This window comes from Athene noctua, chromosome 10, assembly GCF_965140245.1.
Source record: "Athene noctua chromosome 10, bAthNoc1.hap1.1, whole genome shotgun sequence".
In the NCBI taxonomy this organism is placed as follows: Eukaryota; Metazoa; Chordata; class Aves; order Strigiformes; family Strigidae; genus Athene; species Athene noctua.
The window spans coordinates 23,115,278-23,129,462 of NC_134046.1; the positions used below are offsets into that span (position 1 = coordinate 23,115,278).

The 14,185-nt window shown below is 38.9% G+C and overlaps 1 protein-coding gene across 2 annotated transcripts in view; it reads right to left on the reverse strand.

Moving 5' to 3' along the window:
• Window positions 1-528: 528 nt before the first annotated feature.
• NUP210 (nucleoporin 210) overlaps window positions 529-14,185 on the reverse strand; it is a 67,991-nt gene continuing 54,334 nt past the window's right edge. Inside the window, exons 31-41 of one of the 2 annotated variants that reach the window (XM_074914265.1) lie at window positions 12,214-12,389; window positions 10,656-10,873; window positions 9,982-10,118; window positions 9,080-9,203; window positions 7,988-8,134; window positions 5,894-6,144; window positions 4,590-4,809; window positions 3,881-3,976; window positions 3,617-3,700; window positions 2,929-2,982; window positions 529-2,536 (exon numbers count right to left, since the gene is read on the reverse strand). In XM_074914265.1, the coding sequence (XP_074770366.1) occupies window positions 2,436-2,536; window positions 2,929-2,982; window positions 3,617-3,700; window positions 3,881-3,976; window positions 4,590-4,809; window positions 5,894-6,144; window positions 7,988-8,134; window positions 9,080-9,203; window positions 9,982-10,118; window positions 10,656-10,873; window positions 12,214-12,389 (1,608 nt within the window). In that variant the 3' untranslated portion in view covers window positions 529-2,435. The remainder of the gene's footprint in view (window positions 2,537-2,928; window positions 2,983-3,616; window positions 3,701-3,880; window positions 3,977-4,589; window positions 4,810-5,893; window positions 6,145-7,987; window positions 8,135-9,079; window positions 9,204-9,981; window positions 10,119-10,655; window positions 10,874-12,213; window positions 12,390-14,185) is intronic. The other variant, XM_074914266.1, reaches the window with a different exon arrangement.

Sequence of the window (14,185 nt, forward strand, 5' to 3'; positions counted from 1 at the left end):
AGCTCCAGCTTGTAGGAAATCACAGTTCATGAGATGCATGCCAGAAGACTGCAACTATAAACAGTGGGCATTTGCCAAAGTACTCCCACCACTTGGAGAAGTTAATTTTTCAGGACGTTCAGTGCCAGACTGGTAGGCTGAATGGGAAAGAGAAGGAATAGGAGAGCAAAACCCTTCCTGTAAGCATTTCTGAAATGTTTATCACAGTGGCACTGAGATACTCATAACCCTTTCATTTCTCTCTGACAGGAAATGGAGAAAGATGACGTCTTTCCTTAAAAACCCAAATGAGCAAAGTGGGAAGTTTGAACAAATGTGGAAGACAGGAGAGCTGCTTCTTCAGCCACCGCTGACTTCAGCAGGAATTGAAGATGCTTAGTGAGAACCAGGAAAAGCCTCTGACAACAATGATGTTCACTAGATGAAAAATTGTCCAAGTATTAAAAAACATGCCATTGTCAAAAGTGAAAATTATGAGCGTAAAACCATGACTGCACATACTGAGGGGCTGTAGGAGGAAGTACAAATAATATACTCTTGTGCTAAATTCTGAATAGCCAAAACACAAGAAAGTTCATCAACCACGTACTAAAGGAATCTTACAAAGCTTTATTAAATAATACAGATACAAATGATTATTATTTACATCCAAATTGTCAATTTTAAGTAGTACTAGCATATAAGGCACAACTTCTCCAAAGCTAGCCAATAAGTTACACAAGACTCAATATAGTATCAAGTAACAAAGTTGCTTTTTTGTAATACTGCATGAAACCAAAACTGTACGCAATAAGCTGTCTGCATTCCATTCCTCTGACTATTTGCCCACATAGTTCTGTGCGCAGTATATTTTGCATGAAGTATTTTGTTCTTTGAAACAGAACAATTGTGATCACTTTCATTATGGTCCTTAGGAGAGTTCAGAGAGCTAGAAAATGATTCACAAATAAAACTGTGATATTTGTTACATGTAAACAAAGCCCTTATCCGATAGCTGCAAAATACTCATTACGGATTAAAGATTACTGTGATTATGATTATAATCCTCAAAATAAAGGATTCCAACTGAGACGCTTTTTTTCCTATTCTCAGGGAAGTATTTTAGGACTAAGAATTGGAACCAAGTTCTAATTCTCGTTTGTTTAAAATGAATTTGGAAAAATGTTCACGTCAGCACACCTCACTGCCGTCTTGCTTAGAACGCAAAATACATGTGAGCGCACAGTGATCAGCTGCCTGGTTTAGCAGAGTACTTTCTGATGTACCCGGAACTGTGCATTTTAGATCTGTGTGTCTTAGCCAGTCAGCCAAGGAAGCTCCCACATCAATATAATACTTACGCAGTTAAAGGCTACACTGTATTTTACAGACTCACAAATGAGCACTTAGTAGTAGGATATTACGGTACAAATATTCCAAAGTCTGGTCACACCAGTAATATCTTACTGTATAGTTTAAATGAAGATTCTGGGTGTGGCTGTATCAGTTTGTACATGAATACACCAGAGACAAGCAGATGGAACCAACTGAAAAGGTCACTCACTGTAAGTGTGAAATAAGCCACTTACGTTTCAGTGCACCAGGTGACTAGTGGTAATAAAAGGAGGCTCAGTTTCTATTGAGGTACTTCTATATGTGAAATGACCTATTTAAATGTTTATATATTTACATCAGAACACAGGTATGACAACTGCCTTCAATTAAAAATATCTACTACCAGAGGAAAGGTCCTCTTAGATAGAAGGCACGTGCTTTCACATTCCCAGTCCAAAAAAAGTGCTTACAATAACAAGGAAGGAATACTGCAGTTGTACCCAAAGGAAGCCGCACTAAGATATTTTTCTTTTTTGTGGCTGTTATAAAAAAACTCTAAATTATTCACAGTTGTTCCAGCATTCCTAATGTTAAAACAGCAAATTATGGTGATGAATCACATTGTAAGGCTAAACGTAAGAACACTTATCAGTGCAGTACATTCCTGAGTCTTTGGAACTCAAAATAAGAAACTACTTCTTTGAAATATATAATCCTTCATATTTTTGGCTCATATTTGACCTGGTTTTCTATTTCCCTTTTTTAAAAAGTTCATTAAGAAAGTTAACTTTTGCAAAAGTAAATAAAAACTTTTATCACTTAGACATAACTTCTAGTTGCTTGAAGAGTGCAAGAAAGCCAGCTTAGCACAAACACTGCTTTTTGTCCAGTCATCCTTGTCAACTGAGCATAGAACAGCAGGTAACTTTTAGAGAACTGAAGCACTGACAGAAAAAAATTGAGCTCTAAATATATAAAAAAAATAATTATGACGCTAGTTACATTCAAGAGATGTCTTGAATTACATCGAAACTGTGAAAGTTCTTAAATTTGCTATTGTTCAAGGCACTGAATTTTTTTTATTTTCCAGCCCTAGTGCATGAAGACAAGTCCTGCTGTCTCTAACGTGAACCATAATCAGTGCTCCAGAGCATGGATGATGGGCTTGTTCTCCTGCTTGAGGACTGAGAACTGAAGGAAAGCGCTGGTGATACAGAGGAACCTAAAACACAGGGGAAAAGAAGAAAAAAATCCAATCATACTCAGGTAGAAGTAAGAAACAAATAACTGCTGTTGATCATCTGCTGGAACACCTGGCAAGCGAGTCTAATGATCCACTCAAAGTGAAATAACCCCTTTAGCTTATTGCCTATTGAAAAGGCATCTTATGAGTATCAATAAATCCTTCCTGTTAAGAACTTTAATCAAATAATTAAGTCTTCTAAGGGGGCCACAACACATTTCACCTCAGTAAGTAACTTACAGTTTGAATTTGCATTATTTTATCTCAAGCATCAGGCATGTGTTTTTACAAACGGGACTACAGCTCACCATAACTGAAATATATCGATAATAATGTCAATTTTGTTTTAACAGCCATTGTTGATTACAGACCTTCCAAGTGAATGGGTATTTTTGGCGTATTTCTGAAAGTTTGACTCTGCAACACTGCAAATAAGTAAAATAAGCAAGAAATATGATATCAAAAGTTAGATAAAACATGACTGCAAGATCAAAAGCAGTGAAGGAACAAACTATTCCCTAAGCAACACAACTAAGCCTTCTACAGACTTGTGTCCTTTGCCCTGACATCTGCCCTTCCCTGTCCCTTGCTCTAGCCCCTGCTCACAGTCCCTCCCAGCAGGCAGACAGCACAGAGACGCAGCACACGCCACAGTTAACCCAATGTCGCTTGAGCTGACTAACCAGCCAGCTGCTGCCAGGCACATTGTATCAGCAGCTGAGCTCCACTTTACTTTCCCTCAGCAGAAGGAAAATTGTGGACCTCTCTCCTCTACTCATCTGGCAATTTGCATGAATTCTTACACTTTTAACCCACTCCTTATTCCCAAAGTGGCTGAATCTGGCCAAGACATTAAAAAAAAATAGCAATGGATAAAGGGGAAGTTGGGAAGTGAGGCAAGAGGAAGAGCAACAAATTTCCTAGGAACTGGCACAGTGCTTGTTGTAATATAATTCATTATACAAGCTTTCTCTATACAGCCGTACCTCCCTACATTCAACTCGAACGCAACAGCCACTTAACGATTCATTCATTTATAACTGAGTAACAGCTGCTTACTGTTTTGGCTGTGTTGAGGAGTTGTCCTTGGGGTAAATGCTGGATGACTGTGCTGTTCTTTCGGTGAGAAAGCTGCATAATAGGCTGCAAGACATTGTAAAAAATTTAAAAAAAAAAAAAAAAAAGAAGAGAAAAAACCCAAATAAAAAAACAATAACAAAATTCAAAATAATTTCATATGGCAATTATTCCTTTGTATCTTACAGCTAATACATTGCAAGAACTTATGGAAAAAAATACTTCTGCAATCTTTCATTCTCTTACCTATAAACATAATAGTTGTCCCGGCTAAGAGTGCAGAAAGAGTGAATAATATTACTTGGTAAGAATCAAGAAAGTGCTGGAACAGGCTTGCTCCATCTGTAGAATCAATTAAGAGGAGACAATATTGAGTTAAAAAAGCATCTTTTCCAATCTGCTTTAAGAGTTAACAGTTCTTAACTAAAACTGAAATAGCCAAAAGAAGGTTTTTATTATAGCAAATAAGCTTGATCAACTTCGATAATATGACTTCAATTCTAGTGACTATTTTCAATGCAGTTCTCAAAATTTGCAGCTTAAGACAATGATGTACAATGTCTTAAGTGTGTTCTTTACTTTCTCAGCCCTAAAATGCTAATCTTTCAAAATAACAGTTACTTTTCCAAATAACAGAAACAATAACAAAATAAGGCACGCTTTAGAGTAAATAAAAGCACAGCAAAAATAAATTTACTTTGAGACACTTTAGCACTGGAATATTCACGTCAACTTCCATAGAGCATTTTGCACCGACCCAAAAAGAAAATACATCCAGCTTCAGTCATAACGAGCAATTGTATTCAAGTCTTCTGGTCACAGTGAGCAGCTCGCACGTCAATTGATAAGCTTAGCTGCCAGCTCAAATTTAACACAACAAATTTTATAACCTCATGAACATTAATGGAAGTTAGAGGTTTATATGCTGGCATATGAAGTCTAGAGATAAACTTACGTCTCACTGGTGCACTGGTTCTGTCAGTCAAGTAAATCACCGTCACTGGGATAGTGATAGACTGGTCAGTCATAGGACTAGAGACAGTTAGAGTGGTTGATAAGGATCCCTGGCTTGAAACTCTTGGATCAGACAGACTAACGGTGTAGACTACATAACTAGGCAGCCCGTAGGATTTCTCCTTCTCAAACGCCTTCACTGTTGGTGACCCACATTTCACCTGCCAAGGGAAAAAGCCAGCCTGAAATAGACTGCTTGAGAGAGCACAGCACATATCCATCTTCCAGACCATGTATCAGAACTATGTTATTCCACAGAAACACAGAGCAACTCACCCCTCAGCAGGGGTTGGACTCGGTTACAACTTTACAGTAACACCTGGAGCACTTCACTCCTGTTTATTGTTAAACTCGCCCTATTAACTGCCATCTCTGTGGGTCTGGGCTAATCCCATATAGGCAAAAATCAAAGCATCCCTTACTGGGCTACATGAACCATGGGCAGTCAAACAAGCAAGTGGGCAAGTACCTACCCCTGCTGCTAAGGATCGGGCAGATTTTCTGATTGCCCACCTGCAAGCTGGTTAACACAGCCTTGCTAGCAGACAGGTGAGCCTCATACATTTCTACTATCCCAACACAAAAGTGAAAACTGAGGAGGAATACATTCCAGGGTAAGTATTTCCAAATCATCTCAGGAACAATCTGTGGCAGGTGCATCTGCCCAATGAAAGCAGAGCTTCTTGGCTGCTGAAGGGTAGCAGCTCCTGAGTGCCTTTGTTCTCAGGGCTCCACGGTAATTGGGACCTCTGGACAATGGGAGCTGCTATTGACTACAGGTCAGATTGGGTCTGGGTGTAAATGGAGTCACCTGGGGGAGCCATTTGGAGCTCGTCCCCTAGAGCAGCAGCTGCAGTTGAGGATTCTCCCCTTGGGTCAGGACGCTGCCCTGAGCAGGTCCTCGAGGGTGAGAGCCCTCACTTGTCAGGTGAGTGAAAAAGCGTTCTGGGTTGACACTAAACCCTAGAGAGTGGGTTTTTTTCTGCAGTTTGGGTTGCCATTAAACCCTAGAAAGTTGTTCTGTTCTCCTCTCACAGACATTCGAACCTGGAATTTAGAGAGACCTAGTTAAATGTGTTAATAATTAAATTTTTTTTTTTTGGTGGCTGGTTGTTTATTTGAGATCCTCTGTAACACGATCTTGACATGGTAAAGGTGTCACAGACTGCCTTCGTTTAGAAAGCTGCATGTAACAGTTCAAAATGCTGTCAACTGTGTTGTGGTACTTTCTGGCAATACACTCACCTCCAGAGTATCAAGAATTTCAGTGGCTCCAAATATTTTCACATCTGAGCTTGTGTAATGGTTGCTTAAAAGCATTTCAGTTTGGTCAGCATAAAACCCAGGATTGAATGGCACCTCCGTGCTGATCTGCTCCCCAGTGAAGTGGCTGCCTTGGACTGAAGCTGTAACTCTGAGTGCAGTTTTACTCATGCTGAGATGCTTCAGCTGCTTGTCAGTAAGCCTGTGCATTGTGATGGAACAGGTGTAATGTCCTAGAGAAACAAAAGTAGTCTGACAGTTAATTGCTCATCTTTATGATTTTTTCTCCATGCAGAGTGAGATTTCTGTGACACCTTTAGGAGAGCTAAAAAAAAAGTGGTAAAATTCAACAAAGAGCAAGATCAGGAGCGTGTAGGTGAATGGGAGTATGTCTGCTGGTCCAAGCACCCAGTGTGAAAACAGAAGATATTTCTTATCCCAAGCTAAATATCATGACAAAAACACTAAAATGGCAGTTTCTAGTCACATTTCATTTTAATATGTCAGTGAGACTCAATTCCACTTTGACTATCACATTTATGCTAATATTGATAGAAAGGTTTCACTGAAGACAAAATTTAACATCTTATTTATATTCTCTTCACCTAATGTTAAAATTTTAGTCAGTTACCATTACCATCATCAGTTCTGCAGAGACATGGTTTATTATTTATAAAAGCTTCTTTAAAGGTTAGATAGTCACCATGTTTCTAGTCTCTTATGGCACCTGTTTGCCTATTATGAGCAATAAAGATAGTAAAAAAATTCCCACAGTATGGAAGATACAAAGCATTAAGTACCAAGCAGAACTTGCTGGGTAGATGTTTTCTTGTTATTTTCTTTCCCTGACAAAGGAACAGAGGCAGCCACTATTACTGTCAGTTTTGCACAATGGGTACAGGGACTAATCTAGCAGATAATGTTATTTCCATACAGTCCATAGTATTTTGGTTCTTTTAAAAATCATGTTGTAGTTATAAAACACTGAACATGTTGTTGACAACTTTATTTCCATTTCCACAGTATCTGGTAATTTCTCCTCCTTTTAAGTCCCAGTTTATACTGTTTTGTGGATACATAAGAATTCTACCTTTCATAAGAAATTACAGCACTCAGGTTGTGCAGGGAAGTTTGAAACCATGATAAATTCCACAAACATTTAAATTGCAGAACGCAAAGAATTTAAAATGTTATTACTTTCACCAAATTTTCACATTTATGCTATTTCCTTCATTTTAATCACTGAGGTTAGTTATACTGCAGTAACAACAGTGGCAGCATCAAACACAAAGAATATTTAACTGTAGAGCATAATTTGGTGAAACCTAAAGATCCTTGGTACACAAACAATAAAACTCTCCTATCCCTAGTCTTAACTTCCACTGCATTTAAGTGTACGGTAAAGGCACTGATGTATTGCAGGAAAACACTTAAGAGAGACACTAGATGTTTACAGCTGCGGAGATATCCGGTTTTGAAATATTTGTTACCTGAGTGCTCATTTGTGCCAGCTGAAGGACAAAGTGTTTTGCTTCTGTAGTTTAACAAATACAGGGCGATATTCTTTTCCAAATTGTTATACACAAGGCAATCTATTTTTTGTACAGTTCAGCTGGAGTGCAAGATGGCAGCTGCTAGCTCTATCAAGTGTGACACCAGTGTATTACGTCTACATTCTGTAATACCATCACTTCTGTCTCAAGGTACTACCGGATTGTGTATGTACCTACAAATATCTCAAAAAACCCCATCTCAAAGCTTGTTCCCCCCTCCCAAGTAAAAGAATGCTGCTGAGTCTATTCCTGTCTTAACTACCACAGCTCTGAAAAACACGTGAAATGGGTTGCCATTGATTTCTGGCCTTCTGTGAAAACAAAAATAATGATTTTGCCACATGCAGGAAACTAAAGAGTTAAACAAGGAGAGTACAGGTTAAAAACTCACTGAAGCCTGAGATCCTACACATCAAAGCCCAGAGGCTTCAGAAGGAAATCTGCTGGGCCAAAGGGCATTTGGACTAAACCACAGCAGAATTCAAAGTCTCTGCCTGGAGTGTGGCATCTTGTCTCACCTTACCTGAAACTGCATCAAATCCAGGTTCTGCTATAAAAATATCACGTGCTGGGAAGTCAAACGCATCATTGTTAAAATCTAGATGACAACTGATAAGGGACTGTGGTTGTAATTCAGCAATGGCTTCAATCTGAGCAGGCAAGCACTCCCCTAAGGGGAAGAAAAAAATTAATATCTAATTAATTAATTAGAAAATTATAACTAATTAACTTTTAATTAATTAAAAGCAAAACCATGGCTTGAAATATCAGGTTATTCTGACACCTTCTCAAACAGTTTCATAAGGTTATGATGATCTTAAAATAGCTGGAAATTACAGACTGCTGTCCAATCTCAGGTCTAATCTCCAAAAGACAGCAAATGAAAATGTTATATGTTGTGGGGTTTTTTTCCACAGGAATAATTTACTGGAAGAGTAAACTATAGAGAATTTTCAGCTCAGACGTATCTGTTGAGTAACTTGTATGATCCTTGGAGTCTTGATTTATACTTTATTATCTGGCAAGGTGGTTTTTTTGGTAGGCTATTAATTTACATAAGGTGCAATAAAATACTATTTAAACAAGTGCTAAGTGTTAAACTAAAAACTAAAAGGAACTAAAATCAAATACAATAGAGTTTATTAAATAAAGGACACAATATGATGCTTAATCTTTGTATTGATTCTAATTGCTGATAATTTCTGTGAAAGATTTAAGGATAGTAACTAAACACGGTAAGAAAAAACAGTAACTTCAAGAAGGCAATTAAACACATAAGCAAACAATCAGCTTAATTTTAAACAATTTTGACTGTTTAACTGTTTTTGATATGATCAAAAATGACACTTCTATTATCTACTGATTTTATTAGTTGTGAAATCTTAATAGTGCCCCTGAACACCTTCCAAATTCTGTAGCATGGCCCTAAGACTCTTCTAGAGCTCCTGCGATTCTGGAACTAGAGGTTCACAGATCTTGCTACACCAGCTTCACAGACCATTAAAAACAAACACCCCACCACCCCCACCCCCCCCCAACCACAAATCAAAATCACCTATCATGCATATACAAACATGCAATAAACAATTAGCATAAAAAATTTTTTTCAGCATACCGTTCAAATTTTTATTTCTCTCCCCAATTGAAACTATCACTTTTGAGGCTGCAACTCCTTGTAAGCTTGTTTTCACTCCACTCACATGCAATGCTGTAGTCCTCTGAGGTATATTAATCAATATCTGAAAAAAGGATGAGGTACATTGTTACCAAAAACTTTTTTAACAAATGAAAATTATGGCAAAAACAGATTGGATTGATTGAGGAACACATACATCCTTCAATGTATAACAGAAGTCTCCAAGAGGTCGTGTTTCTCTAAGAAATCCTACATTTCTCTAATTTTAGGAACTGCCTTTAAAGACAATTTAAGCTAGAAAAAAAACCATTTTTTCCTCTCTCCCAACACCCATAAGTTAACAGGCATACAGCTCTACGCCTACATTTAATTTTAAAAGAATGTCTAGTGCTTAATGTTAGCTGATACAGTGAATTGTGTCAACAGTACGACTGCACTGTAGATAAACAAAATAATTTGAGTAGTTCTGATCAGTGATGCATAGCAGTATCATACAACACTTTAGAAAGTTCTTGTTGGCATCTCATCCTGCAGTGAAACTTCATTCATAAAAACTGCCATACTCAAAAATTGCTTAGCATCTGGAAACAACTGAGCCAAGCAAAGGAATCAAAATTTACCATGTAAGAAAAGTATAGGCTAAAAATAGAAACTATTATGCTAAATTTTCCTCCTTAACAGATGATTAAAAAACCCCATGCTGTGTTTGGACACATACCAAATACTTTCCAAGTATTTGCATTTCTACTACTTTTTCCTTGAAAAATAATGTTTCTAAATATTTATAACCAAAAAAATAATCACTAGAATACATTTTTGGTGAGAGTCCACCTGAAGCAAACCGACTTCAGCAGCTGTGGTGGGATTTAACAGTGCCTCACCTCTCTGTATGTTTTAAGTAATCCAGGAATCTCATAATAGACAGTGACAACACCAGAATCCCTTGCCACTGCTACACCTGTCCTGGAGTCGACCTGAAGCACAGAACGTAACGAGGAGCTCCATACACCCGGCAGGCCTGAGAAGACACACCATTTGGACACTGTTCAACAAATTTATGCTAACGGAAGGATATCATTATCACAGTAGTGTGTGTATCATGTACCCACTGCATGGGTAGTGTAGGTACACACACTTCCCAAGTCACAGAAATTAGATTCTAGGGTCTCATGTGGTGGAAGGCTGGCAGCCTAACACCAAACTGTCTTGCAGTTACTCTGATAAAAGGCCATTAATACTAAGAATCAAATACAGTGAGTGAAGTTAGACAGTCCTGACTCTGCATGATTCCCATGAAAAACAAGCCTTTCAAGCTAATGGAATGGAAATGTCTGAAGCCTGATACTCATGAATTCAATACAAGCGACATATTGCACGGTACAATTAAAATTAGAGGAGTTGATCAAACCTATTTTTATCATTAACAAGAACAGTGACATTTGATTCTGAACAAACATCGTAAATTATGCATTTAGTTTTTCTGAGAATGAGAAAGAGTCACACTGATGTCAAATTATACAGCTGCAAAAACACAGCAACTGTATGTGCTGCTTACCTTCTGGGTTTGTCAGCGAAGTACTCAAACAGAGGACATCACCTACCACCACATCTATGACTTCAGGAAAAATGGCATGTTGCACAGGAAGTGGGATGTAGTCTGCAATTCCACTGTGTTCTGCATCCCAGACTTTAAGCAAGGTCAAACCTACATTTACAGTCCGGATTACAAACGTGTTGTTTGTGGCTCCTTTCCCAATCTGTACAAAGTCATCTCTAAGGATAAAAAGAAATTCTTTTATATTAAGGCAAGTTTGCTAATGTCATTATCTCTACAATAAATATTAGGTATTGAACTTTTAGATGGTTGACTTCTTGTTTTCAGCAATGGTTATCTTCTAATGAAGTCTGAACAAATAAGAGAAATATGAATATGATTTACGTGCTACTGAGGCACATTTCAGTTCTCACATTCTTATGCTGAGGAAATACTGAGGCCATAATAACGTACGAGAACCACTTCCTAATTTTAAGAATTGTAGAGCTTTAGAATGTGGTCATCTGTCTCTTTGCCCCTTTCTCAGGAAGTTAAGAAGCAAAGGAATTTAAACATGAATATGCAGCTTTTCATACATAACTTTACACATCTAAATTACCCTTGACTGAGTTCTGAGGTTTACCAAAATTCAGCATTCCCAAATGCACTGACACACAGAGCACTTGTGAGTGCACCCAGCACAGAGACTGCCACCCTGGCAGCACCACACAAAGACAGTGAAGGTCCTGACAGCAGTAGAGCTGGGTCGCCGCAGTGCTGCACCTGAGGTTAATGAGCAGTGCTTCTCTCTCCAGAGCTAATAATTAGCCCTGTGCCAAAGCATCTCTTGACATCTATTTCAGAAGCTAAGGCAGTGTTCTCTCAGGGACATTCGTATGCTATGAAATTTCTACAGAACATACAAGTAGGAAAATGGGAAAAATCTTGCATTCAACCCTTTCCCCCCCCCCCCCCCCTTTTAATCATGATCAGTGTGTTGTAAGTGCAAAGTGCTCTGCAGAAAACAAGCTATGTTATAGTAATGGAATTAGTGACTGTTTACTAATGACCAAAGAAAGCCGTTTTATAATATTTATTACTCTTTGAGGCAGAGACCAAAAGGCATTTTGAGGCTTGGCTCTGCTGTGCAAAGGCTGTACAAACACATCTGAAGAGAGAGCCCCCAGTCCAGACTTAAGTGAGTCAGTGTAACAAAGCACTTGGAGAAAAGAGGCAGGATGAGGCAAACGCTAGTAAGATCAATTGTTCATATAGGCTACTGATGTATGCAAACTGATGATTCAGAGTCACTTAAAGCAGAAATTTACCCCAGCATGCCCCACTGGGGATCATGCTTATCTGGGCAACTTTCCATTTGCTAGAGAGTATCGATTGCTAACCGGAACTCTTCTTTCTGCTACAGTGCCTCTGAAGACTGCAGAGATGGAATCCTTTCTTTGCTAATCCCAGCCCAAGCTATATCTTCACTCGGTATCTTTGGAACAATCTTTGTTCCTTGCTGTGGCTGGGTTATGACCTTTTTTGTTCTCTGTAATTAACACCAGTGATAGGTACCTACCTGTTTGTTGCGAAGTTGAGCACAGAATTATGCGAATGAAAAGTATCTCCAGAGTTATCATGAAAATTGACTGTAAATGTCAGTGTCACACCCAGGGGAAGAGCCAATAATGCCTCTTTGTTTTGTGTGTGCAGAACAGGACTCATAGAGATTCTTAGGTAGGAGATGGGGTAGACCTGTAAGTGAAAAGCAAGAGTAAATTGCTTTTTTGATGGCTCTGTAAGTGTTCTTATTATGCAAATATACAGAGCTTCCTTTATGAACCATTTGTGATACATTTAGCCATATGACAGTACTGAAACATGGAGCTTTTGTTATCAACACCTGTGCTTCACAGAATCATATAACAGTTGAGGTTGAAAGGTGCCCTGGAGATTGTCTAGTCCAGCCCCTCCTGCTCAAGCTGGGTTACATACAACCAGTTGCCCAGGATCATGTGCAGCCAGGTCTTCAGCATCTCCTAGGATGGAGACTTCACAATCTCTGGGTAATTTGTGGTCAAGAGCCACCACAGTAAAAAAGTGGTGTCCTATGTTCAGACAGAATTTCATGGGTTTCAATTTCTGTGCGTTCCATCTTGCCCTGTCATTGAGCACCACCGAAAAAAGTCTGACTCTGTCTTCCTTACACCCTCTCAACAGATATTTCTCAGTTTTCTTCTCTAATAGCACTGGGAATTGAAGCAAGCAATAATGATATAGAAACAAACCTTACAGACATCAGAGACTACATTATTATCCTATAAATTAAAACTATTAAGACTCCCTAGATATGCAGGAGGACAAGTTGCCCCTACACTTCTCTCCCGGTAAATCTTGAAATAAAAAGTGTAATTCATTCCCCAGTTACCAGAACAGGAGTAACTTGCAATGCATGTGAGAGTAAGGGGATGAAATCGTCATTGTCTCCCTTACACTGGGTGAGAAAGCCAAGGTGATACCCACAATCTCCAACAGCCTCAGCTCTGTTTGAGAGAAGATTGCCCAGTGGAGGAAACACGAGCAATAGCTGCAAAGCTGTTCCCTAGTGATCCTTGTCAAGCAACACTGTACTACAAACTGCTGCCCCTCAAAGAGGCCTGCACTGGTCTGACAGCAGGGCTCCCAGAGGTGGGAAGGAACAAGACTCATGAACTTTCCTCTTGAGCTGGGCGCTAGGGTGGTTTTTCTGACCCATCACTGGGCACACTCGCCCTGGTACTGCTGGGTGGAGGGTGCTGCAGCCAGGCCGTCCTGAGGCACGTACAACAGACAGAAGCAGGCAGAACTGGCGTCCAACAAATCCTCACTGGTCCACAGGCTGCATGTTGTTGCCTCAATGTTTCTCCTCAACCAAGACAGAGATCAGGAACTGCTCCAAATTTTTTAGAATAATCTGCTAGATTATCCATATGTGCATGCCCCCACATTATTGCAGTAACACTCCAGTGAAGGAAGTTTGTCTGGAGACAAAGACTTCACAACTGTTTTGCTTTGTTTTAAATAACATATTACTATTCCTCTTTAACTTTTCTAGATTAACTAGCAAAACTACCCAACAAAAACAACTATATCTTTTCTGTTACAGCTGTTGGGAAATAAATAATGGAAGGAATAGAGAAAGCAAAAACCCGCAAATACGTATAGAAAACTACTTTAAAAGAAGCCCTCAAGCATGTCTTGTAGGAAAATCCCTTTTTTCTGACATAAGAGGCTCAGCTAAAACGTAAAACTCTGCAACCTGAAAATGTGCATGTCAAAACTTAAAAAGGAAAGGACAAATTTGGCCTCAAGCAAATAGCATCTTTGGTGAATCTGAAAAAAAAGGAGTGGCTAGAATATCAGTATATACAACTGCCTACTATACAGGCTGATATAGTCAGTTTAAATATCAGTGCACATAGTCATCTGCCCAACTAGCTGAGGTTACAGGCTAACAAAACCACCATTTCCCTGACAGATTTTCAAGCTTGTTACACTTTAAATCCAAAAAC